Source organism: Pygocentrus nattereri, chromosome 22 (assembly GCF_015220715.1).
Source record: "Pygocentrus nattereri isolate fPygNat1 chromosome 22, fPygNat1.pri, whole genome shotgun sequence".
Classification (NCBI taxonomy): Eukaryota; Metazoa; Chordata; class Actinopteri; order Characiformes; family Serrasalmidae; genus Pygocentrus; species Pygocentrus nattereri.
Window position 1 is genome coordinate 21,097,939 of NC_051232.1, and position 20,181 is coordinate 21,118,119.

Genomic DNA, 20,181 nt, shown 5'->3' on the forward strand with positions numbered 1-20,181 from the left:
TTGCTCAGTGAAGTCTACTGCTATTGCTTGGACTCCTAACAAGGAAGTTCATAAATTTAAGAATTACAATATTCATGCCTTATAATTGCAAAATGGCAATAAGGAGCATCAATTTACCATGCAGCTCCAGACTTATGTATGTGCATAAGTGAGCACACAAATCTTTAAGCATATTGTAAAATCAAAGCCATTTCATTGCCATCTTACTACCAGAACATATGGTTCTCTCAGGACTGATCAGGGCAGAAATCGTGCGTTTTACTCTGAATACTTGCACAGCGTCATTTGTTCACATTTTCTAGTTCTACATCTCCTTCGGCTGAACAGCCTTAATCTTTGAGGCACTAACTTTGCAAATCAGATTTTAGACTTCACAAGATTAAATTCATGCGCGTGAAGCTTTGACAAGACCACAAAAGCAGCTGATAAGCGTCTGTTCTCACTTCAGTCTCCAAGCTAACGATGCAATCACACCCAACAACTGTCTATTGAGAAGGCTTTGGAACAGATGGAGATATTTATATAACACTGACGACTGCAACACCTCTCCGAACTGTGAGCTGTTGCTGCTGAAAAACACCAACCAAATCCCTCCGCTCATAAACAGCCCCAAGAACGAGCATATGCCGAGCTGCTTCTGGCAACTCAACTAACAGTAAGGATACCTTTAATCAACATGAAATAAACTGAACTCAAGAAGGACTGTGCAATGTTTCATCTCCGTACTGAAACACAAACTGATTAGGATTTTATTTAAATTCTCAAACTGATCCAGGACAACATGAGCCAGAAGGAATCTTTTCACATCTTTCGTAATGAGCTGAACATCTTAACAGTTGCTTTAAATCATGTGTGAATATGCAGTACACTGAAGCAGACTGGTCAAAAAAACATGACCATTAAGAATGTGGTCAGAACAATAGTGTTTCCTTGAAAAAAAGATTTACTAAAAGAACTTTACCTTCATAGGAACATTGACATTATGCTGACTGTTGAGCTGGTCCTCTTTAGCATCCAGTCCAAGTGAGCTACTGTTTGGCTGCTGCAGTTATTGATTCTCATAATGCCTTATTAAAAACACTATTATGAAGTGCTATTACAAACTGCAAGCCAGTGGAACAGTATTTATTACAGGAAGCGGACCAGTTACTAGTTGGCAGTAGCAAACTCAAAAAGTGCATCCCAACACATCAAGTGGCCACTTACATGTAGACTCTGCCTTTTTAGAGGCCAAAATGGTAGCACAACGGTTGTAAATAGTAGTACACGTGTATTTTAATTGTACTGTTAGGGATGTGAATTCTGACCAATTTTGACATTCACTAAGACACTAAATGACTGGATATTCAGTTAGCAGGGAAGTAAAGACAAAAAATATCAATAAATAGCTGGCAGGACTATTAGCTTACATTTTATCATAAAGCACCAGAGATAGGCAACAAAAAAAAAAAATAGTAGCACAAGAATTTAGCAAGATAGAGAAAAAATAAATACAATTTTAATTGTTTCATTATTCAAAAACTGCTCAGAGGAATTGGTAGGTTTTTGTTTGAGGTATAATGGTATCTGCCACTTCAGATGAGCCAATGAGTACAACACGATACTGATGAGTGTCTTTTCTGCTCCGTGGACAATGCCAACATGCTAGCTTGCCAACATCAGCTACAATCGTTATCCTGACTAGCAAAACAGCTCAACAATGCAGCCTTCTCAACATGCTGTTAACCACATACTCAAACAGCAGTGTACGTCCTTTAGTATTTAGCGATCCATTCAAAGATCTTCAGCTCCTGTATCTAAATTTTCCCCTGGAGACTAATAAATTACATCTCCCCCCATCCATCTAGATGGCTGTCAGATATTTAGTATCCCCTCCCCCCGTCATTTCAACTGTAGAACTTCAAACCAGTAATCCAAGTTGACTAATCTTGGCTAATTATGTTAACCATGACCTGATCTTAGCATATTCGCTGTTCGCTTTCGGAAGAAAACCTTGCATCTCCATTTTGCCGTTTTTGACAATCTGAAAATGTCTGTTGTCCTTTACATTGTATGTAAATTTCATGATGAATGGACTAAAAAAATGGCCCAAAATTACTTGAAAAAAGTCTTGTTCCACTGACTTTAAAAGTAAAGTAAGTTTTTTTTTTTTAAACCCCTTCTGTAAAGTTACCATTTTTGATATACTAGGTTTTCCTCCAACAGCGATATACTGGACAAACAAAACACTCCTACACAACGACCAAAGAAATTTCTCAGCTCATGGTAGTGTACGTTTGAAAACATGACTCATGAGCTTATACACAAGGCTCTTTTCTTCAGATGATGTTTCAACTTGGTTTGTCAAAGCAAGTCTAAAAGAGATAAAATGTCTAACTAAGGCATCAGCCATGTTACCCCTGATTTCTCATGTCCTTGGTAGCATGCTGATGTTAAGACATTTGTGCTGTGCAGTAGAAAAGTACAATACCATGTACCTTAATCACATTTTATTTATAGTTGACAGCCTGTGTGCTCTCTTACGGACTTTGCGATGCAGTGTAAGGAATACCCAAATTGCGATTTCAGTATCCAATACTAGAACAGGTTATAACTCGTGTGCATCCCTACTTCAAACAAGTGGACGAGCTCAGGTACCATTGAAGAGTCCAGCTGAAGAACCCTACAGTAAAGAGCCCCTCTCCGCCTCCTCTGCAGCTCTGCCTGAGTGACACAGTGCAGGCTTATCTGCCTAAATTTAATTACTGCACCGGCAGATGCTAAATGCTGCCATGTGATGGCCCTGCTCTGCAATCTCAGCTGAGGGATTGAGTCAATAAAAACTGTCCACTTTTAATTAAAACTCCAAATGGGAACCTCACAAGAAGCTGCAATCAATACATGACACCCAACCTCTTACTTTGAGTTTCTGCCTTCCTTTCCTAGATTTTACTAGATATATACCCCATGGTTTCACTAAATACCATTAGAGCTGACTAGCTACCAGATCAGACAACACCTAAACTGATTTCATTAGTTAGCATGCACATTTATTATTTTCCATAATTTAGCATAAATACCCAAATACTGACTTTAGTTTTTGAATACCAACACCTGGATTGGTTAGAGGGGCATTTGGGCCTAAAAATCATTTAATATGTTCTTAGTAACATTAAAATATGTGGAAACCTATGAGCTTGCTGAACATCCCATTCCAGAACAATGTGAATCATCACCCCTTCTGAGGCCAACAGGCTCCACTCTTCTGGGAAGCCTTTACACAAGATTTTCCACAGACACTAAAATTGTGCCCATTCTGTCAAAAAAAGCATTTGTGCGGCGAGTTCGCGTTTTCTCCTGCTTCATGGCTGAGCCGTTACTCTTAATTTTTCACAATAGTACTTACAGTTGACCAAGGCAGGCCAGAAATTTGACTCACTGACAAAGTGACGTTTAAAACTACTGAGCTCTTCAGTATTGCCCATTCTACTGACAGTGTTTGTCTAGAGTCTGCATGGATATGCGTTTCATTTTAAACACCTGCTATGTGGTATTTTGAAGTGCAGCACTGCATTCCTGATCGGTTTGACAGAATACCATTTTTATATTACACATGATCTCTGCCCAATAGACATAAGATCACCTTTAACTATCTGCCTTTAATCCGTTAGTCTCACCTTCAATATAAATGATCAGTAGGAGGTTTTCCAAATCTATACTAAACTCCAATGTCTTGGCTACTGCAGCACTGCTGTAGAAAGGAAGTAGGCACGTTTAAGCAGAAGATAACATTGTCACTTTGCCCAGAATCTCATACTAATCTCCAATTATAATGTTTACAAATTAATTTTAACATTACACCTGTCTGTTTTAACACTAAGTAGTGGCCATTAGGGGCAAAACTGTAAATCACGTAATTAAACAGATTTTAGTAAGCCTTTTTTGTAGATTAACAAATGGTATATTATTCTGAATGTCCCTTCACTTTTAATAAGAACCAGATTTAAAAGTAAATCTAATTTTCATTGAGCAAAAGCATAAAAACAACCCAGACAAATTACAATACTGCTTTATAACCGAAACGAGATGAAAAGCGTATGTAAACCATAGAGGTTTTATTTACACATCAGTATATCGGTAATGTCAAAACTAATACCTTAAAAAGAATTACAGTGCACTGGATGAACCAGTATTTCACCCACTACAACAGAGAGTGGGATTATTATTGACAGGATATTGTTTCCACATGTTCTTTCATAGCTACCATTGCAAGACTGAATAAGTTTTTGAAAGTATTCATAAAAAAAATTCCCCATTTGCACAATTGTGCACAATTCAGACTAAGGTGTTGTACTGTTTAAAACATAAGGATCAAATGTAGTTTTTTCCCCCTCTCTTAGTCATGCAATTGTCTCAAAATTGTCAGCAGTTCATTGTTTTAATTAGGTACAACACAGTCCAGCTCAACATTAGTCATATGCAAAACTGAATACTTTCGATAATTTTAAACTTGTTCTCTACAGAGAAAACAACGGCATTTTCTAGTGGCAACTTCTATTAAGTTTAATATACAAGTTGAACGTACTGGAGAAATGTTTTGCACATGCTACATTTCATTTTTTTTGTTGTGCATCAAAATATTAAATCAGACTGATCTCAATATGGGATATTTTATCTTGCCAACAAAATCAAAATCAAAAACAGGAGCACTCAAATGCTTGCATATAACAATCATGCAACAGTTGCTATGAAACGATGCATGGGGGGGGGGGGCCCTCCAGGTCGATTTTTTTTCCCCACTTTGCAAACAGACTAGCAGCATTTCAACACACCATTTCAACTACCTCCCATCCACCCCATTCATCTTCATAACTTCGTTCATCCTCCTCCAGCCATCTCAGTCACATCTCATCGACCTCATTCCTTTCCTCTCGACTTTACACACATTCTCAACTTCATTTCATGCCAATACTTGCAAGCCATTTTCAGTGGAGCTGACAGGCTAAGATTAGCACTTCTAAAAGAGCAACTGGACAATTTCAGCTGTGTGGATGAATTCCCAGGGGTGGAGTCTCATAATAGAGAGCCCATGTTAACACTTATCAATGAAGCCCTAAATGGTTCATTCCATAAATATGAAAAAGTAAGCAGTACTGTTTATTGTTGAGATGACCTATACCATCCAGTGCCTATTAAAGCTAGGCTTTCAGTTTGGGCCACAACACACCAAAGCCTGCTTTTATAATACTAACATATAATACTAACATACCACTAATGTATCGTCACTGCCCAAATACCAAGCATATCCATTTTTTTGGTATTTTTATTTACCATAATTTGATCCCAGCAGTCATCTTGTGCATTCTGCTGAATTCTCATGAATACTGAACCAATAGAAGTGATCCAGAATTGCATACATTAAAATTCTCTTTACATTAACTTGCACTGAATGTAAAGAATATTTTTGTCCTCCCCTGTAAAGTAACCAGAAGTCCATCTCCTGAAGTCCCTAACTAACAGGTGAGCTCACTTGGTTGTATCTACATGGATACTATTGAGAAAAGAATACAGAAAGGATCATTTATCCTTTCAGGATTTTAACCCCTTTGCTTCCAATCAAAAAATGAAATGAAATGAGTATAACTACAATACTGGGAGTTCAAACAACTCTGCATGAGCATTCTACTCAATTAAAAAGTCTGCTTCATTTAACCCTGAGTAGCATTTAATTTGCAAGGGAAAAAAAAAGAGAAAAAAAAGAATCTCATACCTTGATTGTTTTGGTCTGCAGCCTCAGTCCATTTAGAGTGTTGATTGCTTTCTCTGCATCTTTCGGGTCCACATAGTTCACAAATCCATAACCCAGACTCTGCCCTGGGAAAACGGAAGACAACAGAATACTTGGTTCTTCAATGAAAATTAGGCCAAAGCTAAAAAGAGGTTAATACAAGCTATGACGGGGGGGAAAAAAAGCTATTAAACGAAAAGATTGTTTTATTTAAATGATCCAACAAGCAGGGTTTTTTATAAATACTTGCAGCAAATACCACCTGTTCAATACAAGATCAGGGCAATAAAATCAGGGCAGTGAATATTTTCAAATATTCAGTAAACACTGTAAAATAAATACCTGCTGCAACTCTACTGAGGAAAGAGATCTTATCTAGCCCGATACTGACATTAGTTTTTAATAGACACCCCCTCCTCAAGACGAAACCCAACTGCTGCTGTGACTCATCAGGCCCTTGAGCTAAGCAATGAAGATCAATGTGGTCTCCTGAATAATTTCAATCTCCAAGTAAAATAAATAAATAAAGATTGACACCCACTCCCTTCCACCACATGCTAGCGATGCAATTTCCACTGCCTCCCACGCTGTGGAGAAGCTGCCGCCAAGTTTGTGGGTCAAGTTCACCAGAGCCACCTCCGCTGAAGAAACCAGTCTAATGATCACTGCAGACGGCACAATTTCAGACTGACGCTGTATCAGACTCCCTGCCAAATCAATTCTGCCAAAAAGAGCAACAGCGGAAATCCTGCTCTCGGGTAGATGATGCTGGTTTGAAGGGATCCCAAAATCAAAGCCACTTTAGAAATGGGGAAACGGAGGGGCAAAATCTGTACTCTAAATAAAAACAGAACTTCTAAAGATATAGGAGAGTGTTTAAAGAAAAAATAAATAAATAAATAAAAATAAAAAAACACCTTTCTTGGTGCATTCATCAGAACATTTACTCACAATGTAAAGAGTAGAGGTCACTGCAAATATGACATGACTAAGAAAAATACTTAGATAGGAGAGACAGCAGCTGTGTGCACACACACACACACACACACACACACACACACACACACACACACACACACACACACACACACACACACACTCTAAGACACCATCCTGAAATTTACAACACATCAGGAGGAAAAACACAATCACAGTATTGAGAGTGAACTGCAGTTTCCATTAAATAAAATCAAGATCAAATGAACAATGTCTGCCTTTTTTTTTTTTAATACATCTTGAACCTTATAGACTTGAAATAGGACGACCCACTTCCAAGCCCACTCCAGGCACTTTGCATTTCATGTAACTACTTTTCTGTGTAAAGGAATGGGGAAAAAAAAAAAAAAAAAAAAAAAAAAAAAAAATACATGTTGACAAAATGAGTCATTGCAAGCCCACTGCTCACTACTGAGCCGCTAAAACCAACAAGCAGGAGTACATTTCCCCCAAAAGTTTCAGCATTTATTCATACACATACTAAAATCCTGAGACAATTACATATTTAAATCTGCTTTCGGAGATGTTCAAGCAATAAGAATCCTATAAGGGCACTAAAGCCAAAATGTAACCAACAGGTTATTAATGTAGATTGTTAAATACACAATATGCAAAACAAGTTCTTTGATGACTCGTCACTAAAGCTCTGCTGACTCCCTCCTACACCAGGACCACAAACAATTCATACATTCCTTTATGTCACAGTTCAGCTGCTAATGGCTCAACATACAAAACTAACAAAAACAAAATACTTAATACGAACAAAGAAAATTCTGCATAATAAGTAAGGATGTAAATTTCAATAGTTTATCAAATTTATAAATTATGTTCACACCACTGGCACAACAAAATGTCAGCTGCCATAGTCAAAACTCAGCACCCTAAAGAGATTGAACATAGAAGATAAAGACAGGGTGAAAGATTAATCCCATTTCAAAGCACCATATTTTTACAACCAGATGCCTAGGAACCAATCACATACCAACTGAAAGAGGGGATCATAGGGTTTCTGACTGAGCATGGCAGTCGTCGTTTGTACCAACAGTTCCAAGAAAAAGGTCACCAGCATCACCGGATCTCACGCTGTCTGACTTTTTGTGAAGGTTTGTTAAGGACTGCCTTTGTGCCACCATCCCAACAACACTGGATGATCTCCAAAATCGCACTGAAAGAGCCATGAGGGCAGTGACACCCAATGCAGTGCTCAATCGAGTATGGGATGAATCTGATTATTGCGTTGATGTCCACACATCCCCTGGAGGTGGTCATACTGAGCACTTAAATTACAGAAACTTTATACTCAAACCATTCACTATTTCCTGCATTGTCAACCTTTATTCTGAAGGAAAAAATAAAAAAATAAGTCTGTTCCCTTCAATCACACGTTCAAATAGTTTGAGTGGCATAAACAGTGAAAGTCTGTTTGGAACTTCTAAGCTTTTTGTATCAAGAACATCACAGAAATTAAAGTTCATTCAGACACCAATACACATCACACAAATGATGGCCAAATTGCAAAGAACAAAAAAAAAAAAAAAAAAAAAAAAAAAAAAAAAGACGGCCATCCAATCTGTTGACCAACATTAGATTTCGTGACAACTTCTGGAGTGACAGAGGGTAATAATTTGAGTATTTTATGTAAACCATTATGTGAACCACCAAACCACCCCACAAGTCAATAGCACAAAATTTACACATTTTACCAGTGTTCTAACAAGAGTAGCTAAGAAAGAACATATTTTGGGAAGATGGATGCTTATTCTGCCAAAATGTGTACTGCACTACCCCCTACAGCTACTATTCCAATTCTTTTCCCCACCAAAAACAATTTTCAAAACACAAATTTCTACTAGATTCATCCCCAAGAAAAATACTCATAACATCAGCCTCTGCTGTAATTAGCTCCTCTGTTAAGCGTGCTGCTATGAAGGCGAGTGGGAGGTCTAAAAGGAAGGTGTTTTAACAAGCGACTGTAGAACTCTCAGCTAGGGGCAAGGCCATGAGAAAACAAGAAAGGGGAAAAAAAAAAAAAAAAAAAAAAAAAATGCTCCAGTGTCTGAAGACATGAGAAATTGAGCTCATAAGAGTTAAACAAGACATGTAAATTGAGACATGCATAAATAGAAACAGACAAAAAGGTCAAAATGATTCTAAAGATTAAAAAAAAAAAAAAAAAAAAAAGCCAAAAGTATGTCTGACAAAAAAAAAAAAAAAAGGACAAAAAGAAAAAAAAAAAAAGGACAAAAAAAAAAAAGAGACAAGAGCAGAGCATAAGAGAGACTACATCTAGGTCTTTGGGGAGGAGGAGGGGGGGGGGCTTGAAACAGCAGTTATGCAGGCAAGCGGTTATGTAAGCGATGAGGATGAACTGACTTACTTCCTGTACACCCAAGCAACCTTGGTTTACACAAGGAATATCAGTGAAGGAAAGAAAGAGAAGAGACACTCCTGCATTAGACCATGTGGAGTATCTTCACTGGGAATAAACTTAAAATGTATGGAAAGGCAAAAAGTACACAAGCTGAAAAGTTTAAAAACAAGCAAGCACATAGGCTACCAGTTTTCTGGGTTGGGCGTATGTGTTGAGCATTTTTATAAACATTTTATCCATCCATCCATTATCTTCCGCTTCTCCAGGTAAACATTTTATAAAAGTAAAATAATTGCATAAAATCAAATCACTAAACATCAAATGTCTTATTTCATGCTATACAAATGTGTTTCAGATCCAGTCATGAGGCTGGACAAGTTTTACAGGAAGTTCATAAAAGTTCCACTCTACCTGATGAAACTGTATAACATTCAGTTTCCAACAAAATACCTACATTTAGAGAGAGTTATTCATTCAACCTAATCAGAAACTGTAGATCAATCCAACACTGACATCCCCATACCTACACTAATGCATCTGATCCAGCCAAATCAGACTTTGTTACAAGTTAATGATCCAGATCAGGTGTGGCAGACTGTAGTTGAAATGAGATTCAACAGGAGAGTAGATTTCCACTGCCAGAGTTGGTGACCACTGATTTCACTTAAGTATTTAATATAAACACCTGCAATAGGCTTGTGAGATCAAGCCATTGCCAAATGACGAACACTGGTGGCAGGCATGCTAGAGCCACTTTGCAAAGGGTGGGTAAATAAGAAAGTGGCTTATCTGCTGCCTGCACAGTTTGTGCTGGCCATCCTCTAGTCCATCAGTGGTCACAGGACGCTGCCCACAGGATGCTGTTGGCTGGATATTTTTGGTTGGTGGATTTATTCAGTCCAGCAGTGACACTGAGGTGTTTAAAAACTCCAGCAGCACTGCAGTGCTGAGAATGATCCACCACCCAAATAATACCTGTGATGGTGTGATCCAAAGCATAGCATGTAGATGGAAGTAAGAAGCGCAAAACTTTTATATTAGGAAAACAAAAACTACTGGTCAGCATGCCAAGGTTCAAAGGTTAACAGAACCATTTCAAATTGAAGCTGGTCCTGATTCAACAAAGTGAAAAGCCAAGTATGTTCCACTACTGTTTTGCCAACACACGGACTTCTGTATGCAGTCCAAGTAGAAACCATTATTGGAGAGGGGGAACCTCTCTGAAATGGTGAAAATTCAATTGAAAGAGCCAAATGGAAAAAAAAAATTGAAGTGTAACAAACGTGAAAATTTTAAGTGCATAATCCATTCAAGTGACATGTTTGCCACCTTTTACCCAGTTAGCTAGCAGACCAGCCGAGTTCTAGTTAAGAACTTAAGGCCCCTCAGTTCTTACTTAAATCAATGCACTCCGTGGTTCATGGAAGCAGCATTAGTCATAGTTTTGGGCCCAAAGGCATTTTTAAAGTCTATTTAGGACCCCCTGGCAAAATGGTCTCCAAAGAAAGCTTATTTAACATTAACAGTAATATTACTCAGAAGACCTGTGTGGGCTTCCTGGTTGTTTTGGACAGTAAATAAAATGGTAATAAGACACCATTAGACATCGTGTCCACTGGTACCAATCACAAAATACAAACAAACAAACAAACAAACACTCTACGATGAACAACTTCATACGAAGCCACTCTTTACAAGGCTACCACTGCACCAAACATTTAATACCCTTTAGTAATATTAAATCTGTCTGTGAAATTAAGGATTTACTTGCTCAAGTTCTCAGGTATGGTATGTGAGAGCACTGGGGTGATCGCATTCCTTTAAAATAACTGAGAAGCTTTAAAAGCAGACATTAGAAATGGAGTGGTGCATAGAAGGACCATTTAATTTAAATGATTCTCCTGAATCAAATGTGCCATGATCCTAGCAAACAGAGTTAACAACTTAAATAAATACATAAATACCCCCCCCCCCAACCATCTAAATTATGGCCAACATATACAGCTGAATATCCATAAGGTCAATGCGGCTGAAAACACTAATTAGACATTAGTGCTACACCTTGTAAATGAATATATATAATAAAAAAAGTGAGAAGGTATAAAATGGCCTGCAAAAATACTTTAATTTCAACAAAAACACCCACAAAAGTAATCTGAAACTGATAGGTAGGAATTCTCACAGAACAAATATTCTGACTGGTTAATGAGCTTATCTGAATACTATAGCCTTGTTTAACTTTAGCCACTTTGCATCTTACACCCCACAAGTCAATACAGACTGCAGGCTAAATTCAAGCAGGTAGACAAAGAATGTGTGTAAACTTCAGTCACATCTAATAAGTCACCCCCTCAGGTGCATCAGCGGGGAAGAATATTTAAATGCGTTTCTGTTCATGTTATTCGAAGCTGTCAGGTTCATAAAAATCGTGACCGAGTTCATCCAGTGGGCTTTAATGAGGCAGTGGAACATTTATTCTTCATTAGATTAGAAGGAAGGCATAAAGGAAATGAGGAAATAAAGACCACAAACAAGGCGGCTGTTTTTCTGTGTTTGCAACCAAAGTAAAATAAAATAAATTAGGCCATTTGCTGTTCTGCAAACACAGAACATGTGGCAGTGTCATTGAGCGGAATTGAAGTTATGGTCTGTGAGCTAATGCTGCTTTTCAAAGAAGTAGACTGACCATGACATACTGTGGTAAACATAAGCTGCAGCCCTGAAGCTAGACTGCAGCATAGGTGGGCTGCATTTCTAGACTGCTACGTCACTAAAGGCCATTTCAGTTAGTCAAATGCAGCCAAGAAATGTACACTAAATTGATAATTTAAGGACGCAACACACAGCGTTTTACACCCGCAGATGAAAGCACCACATCACAACCTCAACTGCAGAGTTCCTGTTCAAATGTCAGTTCATATAAGCAACTGATGTTTAAATTCGTTCAGTTTTTGTGTTCGCTTTCTAAAATGTGAAATGACAGTCTGGACCAATAGAGTAGAGTACAGTAAGCTCTTCTTAGCCCACTGAAAGGCCTGTAAAAAGATACAGCCAAACAAGCAGTACACTTTCCAAAACGTTGTGAAACAGACTGTAGACTGTCTGTACTGTGAATGCAGTGTGTTAAATACTGCTTTCAGGGCCTTAAATAGTGTTTAGAGCTTGCAGGATAGTCTTCAAATAAATTAATATTCTGCTTTGCGGTATTTTGCAAGTCTTCTCCTATCTGATGATGTGACAAAGCGTTCTGTAGGCCTGTCAAAGCTATAATTACTCAGGCTGACCGCAATCATTGTCCACAGTTGTCGGCTTTCACAATCACGTTTATGCTTAAAGCTGAATGAATTGGCTGGGTGAGACTGAGGCAAATGCAAGTAAGTAAGTAAATAAATAAATAAAAATTATTCCTGTGTGTGTGTGTGTGTGTGTGTGTGTGTGTGTGTGTGTGTGTGTGTGTGTGTGTATATATATATAAAAAAATTACACACATTCACTGCAGCTCTTTAAACGTAAATCAAAAACAAAATTTGAATGTTTATTCATTTGAACTTGCGCTATGCCTGTTAAGAACTAAGTATGGACAGAAAAAAAAGCCAGCTAATAACCTATTTTAGCCCCATCAGTCTTGCAGTTTGGTAGTTCATTTAAAAAAAAAGGCATTTAAGCTGATGCATCAATATTATGTGGACATTTATTAGCTACAATCTCTTAAGGGTGACCAACCTACTGTTCCGTTTTGCGTAATGTAACATTCGTAAGGAGCCATTACAGGAGAGTGCCACAGAAGATCTACCTTTCTCTGCTGCAGCCTAGCTTTTGGAACATCTTATAGTTTAAGATTTAAATTTGGTCATCCTTTCATTTCTCCTACTGGAAAAAAGCCTCACAATACAACCTCGTGCAACACTGCAGTTAAGCTACAGCGTAGGCAAACATCAAATGTCAACTTCATAAGAAACGTTAACATGTTTTTATGACTAACATCTATTGCATGCATTAGGTAGCCAGATTTAGGCAACATCTCCTCAGGCATTCCCAGTGACTAAATGGAAATCTAGAAAGGCTGCTGGCCTGATTGACCATTTCTTGAAAACGGTTATAGCATGCATAATATAGTCAGTCCTGAATGTGCTTTTTTGTTTAAACATAGTATTATTAAAAGGAATATGATCATTTCTGCATTTACTAAACATGTTCAGTTAACTGCAATATCTCCAACATGTGTGGAAAAATTGAAGCAAACTCAAGCTCAGGAGATGTTTAAGCTGGAAGTTAATTTGTGACATTTAACAAAATCATAAAATTTCTTACCACAATTTAGTAAAGATCCATGCATAATATCCTAATTGTTCTTTTTATAAATCTGTATAATGTAGTCCAGTATGTAAAGCTAAAACAAATACACTTTACAAAAGATATTGTGCAATTCTGCCTTATTACTGCAACAGGCCTTCCCATTTTACTTTTGTCACATGTCACTTCTGAATTAATACCTTTTTAAATAAAAAGCTTACTTTTTTGTGGTCTCCGACTCGTCGTTGACCTCAAAATGATGTTTATAAACTATTGTGCACATGCAGTTTAAGGCCATTTCACAAAATCATCTTAAAACATGCCACAACTACTTTAGAGACAATTAGAAGGTACATACTCAAAAAAAAAAAAGCCACAAAGGAGTACACATCTGATCTCCAAGACCTGATTACAGTTTGTGAAGAAATGATTCCAAAAACATGAAGTCACATTTCACCATCATTAGGCTATGTTTACACAGCAGGTAAAAGTGGCCCAAATCCAATCTTTTCCAATCCAATTTTCCTCATATGTGACAGATGTTTCATTTCTGTGGCAGTGTGAACAGCTAAAAATGCATTTTCAATTCTGATTTGAGAGGCTTTTATATGTGGTATTGAAGTCCGATACGTATCCGATCTGCAGCAACGCAACTCTGGCTAAATAACCAGATCGGAATTCATGCGACTTCTACGCGAGTCCAACTCCACATTCGTCATAATTTCACGCTGCTGAGAATCAAACATTTAGGCAGATGTTTCTGTACCAAAAAATTCAGAGAGACTCTGCAACAACGAAACGGCATCAAAAGCAGCATCAAAAAAAAGGTTAAGAAGCCACATAAAGCACTGCTCTTTTGCGCAGACTGATGTCGCATACAGATCACATTTAAAAGATGTGAACAGTCCAGAAAAAAAAAAAAATCTGATTTGGTGAGAATCAAATTTGGGCCACTTTTACCTGCTGTAAACGTAGCCTTAGACTTCAGAAATATTCCAGAATACATAAATGTAACCGGAAATATCTACATGGTTGCTGCTGCTGATAACCATTTTGTATGCACTTACATGGTAAACAGGCTGACTTAGTTTAGCCAAAAACTGAGCCAATACTAAACTGAACATTACTTTTACAAATATTAAATACAGATGTACAAAATGGAAACCAATTTACAGAAAACTGCTTTAAAAGTGGAAAATTAATACAGGGTGATTCAAAAAGATTAATCCAACTTTCAAAATTATTTATTTCACCTACAAATTGTTACAGAACAATGCAGTAAATGCAATAAATTGCAAATGGTTTAAGTGAGCATAAAGTTTATGATTTTACAAGTGTCCAACATGACCTTCTCAAGCTGTACGGACAACATCAGCACAATGTTGTTCCACACATGATTGAGCATGTCCTGTACCACAGCTCCTTTAATGTGATTTTGGAGTTCATCCAGGTGTTGGTGGAAGTGATGGCACAACAGAATCCTTAACGTACCCCGAAAAAGCCACATGGTGTGAGATCTCGTGATCTTTTTCTTGGAACTGCTGGTACCAATGATGCTCTGAGCTGTTGGAGGTTCACTGCCATACTGACAGTCAGAAACTCGATGGGTCTTTCAATTGGTATGTCATTGGTTCCTAGGGCCTTCATGGTTGCAAAAATATGGCGCTTTGAAATCAGATTAATCATTTTGAATTACCCTGTATAAATCAGCATTGGACAAATACTTAGATTGACATCTCCTACTGATATTATTGATATGATACTTATTTACTGTAGTTTCCCAAGACCATGAGGGCATGTACTGCAAAATTACCACCAAAAAAGAGCCAACAGAAGTATGTATAATTTTTATAGCAGTTCCTAGCAAACTCATTTGTTTGCAAATTGTCCACCTCTGATATGAAGAGATCCTTTGAAAAATCACCCCAATCTCCGCAAGGAGGCCAATTGCAGAGCAGAAGAACATTTTCGCTCACCTGTGATTTTGTCTCGTACTAATTTGCAGGATTCAATCTCTCCGATGCTGCCAAAAAGGCTCTTTAGCTCTTCTTGGCTCATGTTCTGAGGAAGGTAGTTCACTATGAGGTTGGTTTTACTGTCCTCGATGCCAGTGGACTCCACAGGTGAGGTACAGTTGTTGGAGATGGGAGCGGGTCCATTGCTCGTGTTGTTGCAGGTCGGTCCGTTCGATAGCTGTGTTTCCATGGCAGCAATTACCTGCTAAAGAATCCGAAACGGAGAAGAAAAAAAGGGGGAGAAAGAGTCAGAAAAAGAAAACACCTCGCTCAATGTCATTATGTGCCATCATGAGCAATTTCACCTGTAGGTGCTGCTTACGCAACCAACTATACAGCCTGTACAGCGGTGTATTTATACTGGAGTATGGAATGTAACTGGCCCACAGTGACCTGAATGCAAAAATCTGCTACAAGAAATAATCAGCTTTATTGTTGGACCCCCCACCCCCCCCTTAAGATCTTCCCTTGTGATGACCTGTGATATTCTGCAAAAGGTTATGCTGCACTTGCTTCAAAATTGAACCTGTATGGAAAATTACAGTAGGTTCTGAAGAATAAAGTAGATTTAGGTTCAATTTCATCATGGCTCATTTTATTTAACCAATTACACTGAGATACAGAAGAAATTCTTCCCTTTCATAATCAAAAGTTCATCTCCAGCAGTAAACAAGCTTATTAACTCCACACAAAACCAGTGTAGCTTATAAACAGGACATTAAAAGCCTGCCAGAGTGCCCTCTGCACCGATATTCTAGTTAAAGCTGTGACAATGTTAATCATTTCCCTTTTAAGACACTGGCAGTTTCAAAATCACTAATTACGTTGTGTTAATCTCACCAAATCCTGCTTTAGGAGTCGAATTATAAAAATCCCATCAATTAAAACAGCATAAAGAGGGGAAAAAAGCAAATAAACTGACCTAAAGTGTTTAATAGACAATCACATTTAGAACTAGGAACAAGTATGGGAAAGCATCAGTGAAAGTGGCTCTGCACTGTGAATAACTACCTGCACCAGAAATGGAGAAACAACTGTATATTATACTGCACTGTATCCCACACAAACACATTCTACCACCATAATATGCATAGAATATCCTGATCAATGAGACCAATTAGCTGGCTAAAAGGATTAGATAATGTATAAGTCAAACTGTAACAATCCTTTCAGCACTAACATAACCTACTGTACAGGATTACCATAACATTTGTATACTTTTAGAATTATTTAGTATATTCAAAGCCATTCAACACAAGTTACTACAGCAAAACGGCCCATTACCAGTACCACAAAAGCTTTCCTAACCTAGTGAGGAAGCACCAACACCGCACGTTAGAGCCAGTTCAGTCAAGCCAACAGACCTACACCCGCAACACTCAAAATGAACATGGCCACCATAAGAACCTGCACTTAAAATGTATTCATTGCATTCAGATTATTGCAGGCCCTTCACAAACCACCACAATGTGGGTTGAACAAAGCACTTAAACTGAAGACTAGAAGCCTCCAACACATTGCTTATTTACTGTGTTCAAAGCAGGAAAGGAGGCGTTTCAGGCTGGTTCACTTGTTAAATCATTTGTTATTCATTATGTACAATTTACTATACAGTGAACCATCAGGTTAACGATCATGAAACTCAAGATTTCCTGTTGAGAACTGACCCATCCATCTTCCCTCCATAAATACACGTTCATAGGAAATGTTGCTCGGGTGGAAAAGCTTCACAGAACTACGCTGGTTTGAAATTAATACCTAATCAATGTATTCTGACAAACTTTTTGGCTACTTTTTTCTCACCAGGTTTAAATAGTATTTTTACCAGCATTGTATAAAGCTTGTCCAACTCATAAAAGAACACATTTAGGGGTGAAACATGACTGCTCTACTCGAGCACTACTGATACAGACGCACCATATAGTTCAATATTCCAATCAGAGCAGCACAGGAAATTGCTATATTTGGCCATAACTGAAATGACAAGAAAAAACGGATGCACTATATGCCCAAAAGTCTGTAGATATCTGCTCACGCACCATTTCTTCTGACATCAACGATATTAATAGGGTGCATGTCCCCTTCTTCATCAGTAACAGCCTCTACTCTTCCGGGAAGGCTTTATACAGCAGATCGGTGCCAAAAAAGCTTGTAACCGTACATCACATTCACACTGAAATACACTTGCACTTGTGGCCACAGTGCAGTTTGTATCTGTAACGTTACAATTTGTTACCATACAGCACAATTTGTATTCATACACTTACCCCACAAAGTTTGTAATTAAGTTTTGTAAAATATAAATATTTTGGGTAAATGAGCAGTTTGATCATGTGTACAGTTACAAACCGTAATATCACAAACCCTAATGTTGGATACAAACTGCACTACAGACACATGATTTTGATGAATTTTTGGCACAGATCCGACACCATAATTTTACACTAGAGATTGGAACTGTGAGAATTGGATTACATTTCATCTACAAGAGCATTAGTGAGGTCGGCTACTGATGTTTGATGATATATTCTGGATCACTTCAACTCATCCCAAAATGTACTGGATGGAACTCCATCACTCCAGAGAATGCAGTTTCACTGCTCCATGGTTTTATGCCCCTCTAGCCCATGTGGCATTGGGCATGATTAATTCAGATGTACGGCAGCTCCAGAAGCATACCATTTTATTTGTCAATGCTTTTCTATGGAGATTACGACTGTACGTGTGCAACTGAACACCTGTGTCAGCAATCTTAACATTGTTGAATTCACAAATTAGAAGGGCTGCCTGGATACTTCTGGACATATAGTGTATGTAAATAAGAAGACAAATAAATAAAGTCCCACAGACCCCAGTCCAAGGCTCTGCCGCCCACGAGCCACTTCTAAGCAGAGAAGCCACATCACACAGCCTGACTGCCATGTTAGTTTGGAGATGCCGTCTGCAATGTGGACACAGAGAGAGCACACCGTGTTAGAGATTTGACAGGGACACAAACGTCAAACAGTCAGAGCAGATCACATCATTAAGTGGGGAGGGGGTAGTGTGGGGAGGTGATTCTCTCTTGGAACTGGGATAGAGCCATGCAGACAGAGAGGGACAAACGCATTATTTGTTGTTTCTTTAATTAAAAGGGCCCATATCACAAATGAATTTTCTTACATAAAGACTCCTAAAAGTTTCAAAAAGGCACCATTCAAAAGGACACTAAGCTGCAAAAACCGCCTATTTGGAAAGGATTGTGTTGTCACACAAGCAAACATTCCCATTTTTTAGCATACAGCAGTTTAGCACTGCCCATTCACGTAAACACTGCATGCTAAATTAAGTTTTTCTGCCTAGACTGCTTCAAGTGAATGCTGCCAAATCTGAGATAATTTACATAGTGTTGAAAGGCAAAGTAACAGGAACACAACATTAATTACAGCTGTTTTAGTAACAAAAATCTAACATGTGGCTTGGGTAGATACAAAAAAAAAAAATGGACATATTTAAAGGCAACACAGTAAGACCAGAGTAAGGCAAAGCAAGTGAAAGCCTGAAAATACTTTCAGAGAAGCAACCCAATCATAACAGCAGGAAGAGGCAAAAAGGGTAAATTAGTAAAGTGAAATATTTCTTTCCAATACATAGTGCCTAAGCATACATGGGTCATGGGCCATTAAAAATGGGACAGCAGGTTTTGGAGAAAGCACAAAAGTTCTGCTTAATTTTTTTACAACGGGTAAGCACACACTCTATTTAGTCACTAAGTCACACAGCAAGCGGCTTTTAATCTTCACTTATTAAAAAAAAAAAAAAAAAAAAAATATTTATATATATATATATATATATATATATATATATATATATATAAAACTTCTGCTACTCCACATCCACAATCTGTGCCTAAAGTCTAAATCTGCTAAAGATTAAATGGCTAAAATGAACACACCACCCTGCAAACTATTAAAAGACACTGATTATAATGTAACTCATCAATAAAACAGGCTGTGATTTGTTAACAAATTTAGAAGATACTGCACATTTGGTTAGGACGCTAAAAGCATGCAAACAAAGTTTGGCCTTTTTTAAAAAAAAAAAAAAAAGCTAATTACTTAATTAAATAGTTATCCAGTTAGTAACAGCCTTATAATAAAACATTCAGTGCAAAAGTTACAGTCCAAGCAACCAGCACTGTTCCTCAAAAAGATTAAAAAAGCCCAATTAATTAAACTTACCCAAAACACACAAAACAGTAAACAATGAGTAAATAATAATGCATGAAGCTAAAAGAGTAATTAGAATTGTTCTAGCTGTCCCAAAACCACATAAGCAGTGCATGATATTTCTGGCAGTATTGTTTTTTTTCACTAGACTTTCTGATTTAACAAAGTCTGACAGATGATGTGAAGGGGCAAATCAATCCAATTCAACATCTTTGAATTCACTCTGCGGAGGATGCATTTTTTACCTATGAAAATGCTCAACGCAGCTTGAGAGAAGGAGAAAAAAAACGAGTGTCAGCTAGACAAAATGCTAAGCAAGGCAAAACAAGAGACAAAAAAAACCCTGCATTGTTTGGGTGCCTGCCTCTCTCCCTTCCAAAATTAAATTTCACCTTTAAATTAAAGTGAGTAAAACATTGGCCATTGTTCAGTTTTAACAAATGCACCCAAAAAATAAATAATACATTTAGAAACAGTGCTAAGAATAAGCAGTCAGTGCAATAAGGAATGCCTGGCCTGGGAAAGACCAGC

General features: G+C 37.8%; 1 protein-coding gene across 5 annotated transcripts in view; it reads right to left on the bottom strand.

Moving 5' to 3' along the window:
- Window positions 1–20,181, bottom strand: part of elavl2 (ELAV like neuron-specific RNA binding protein 2) — a 44,936-nt gene that overhangs the window by 9,683 nt on the left and 15,072 nt on the right. For 3 of the 5 annotated variants that reach the window (XM_037533084.1, XM_017719286.2, XM_017719287.2), the window contains exons 2-4: window positions 18,293–18,383; window positions 15,404–15,647; window positions 5,750–5,853 (exon numbers count right to left, since the gene is read on the bottom strand). In XM_037533084.1, coding sequence (XP_037388981.1) covers window positions 5,750–5,853; window positions 15,404–15,647; window positions 18,293–18,364 — 420 coding nt within the window. In that variant the 5' untranslated portion in view covers window positions 18,365–18,383. The remainder of the gene's footprint in view (window positions 1–5,749; window positions 5,854–15,403; window positions 15,648–18,292; window positions 18,384–20,181) is intronic. The other 2 variants (XM_037533085.1, XM_017719288.2) reach the window with 1 other exon arrangement.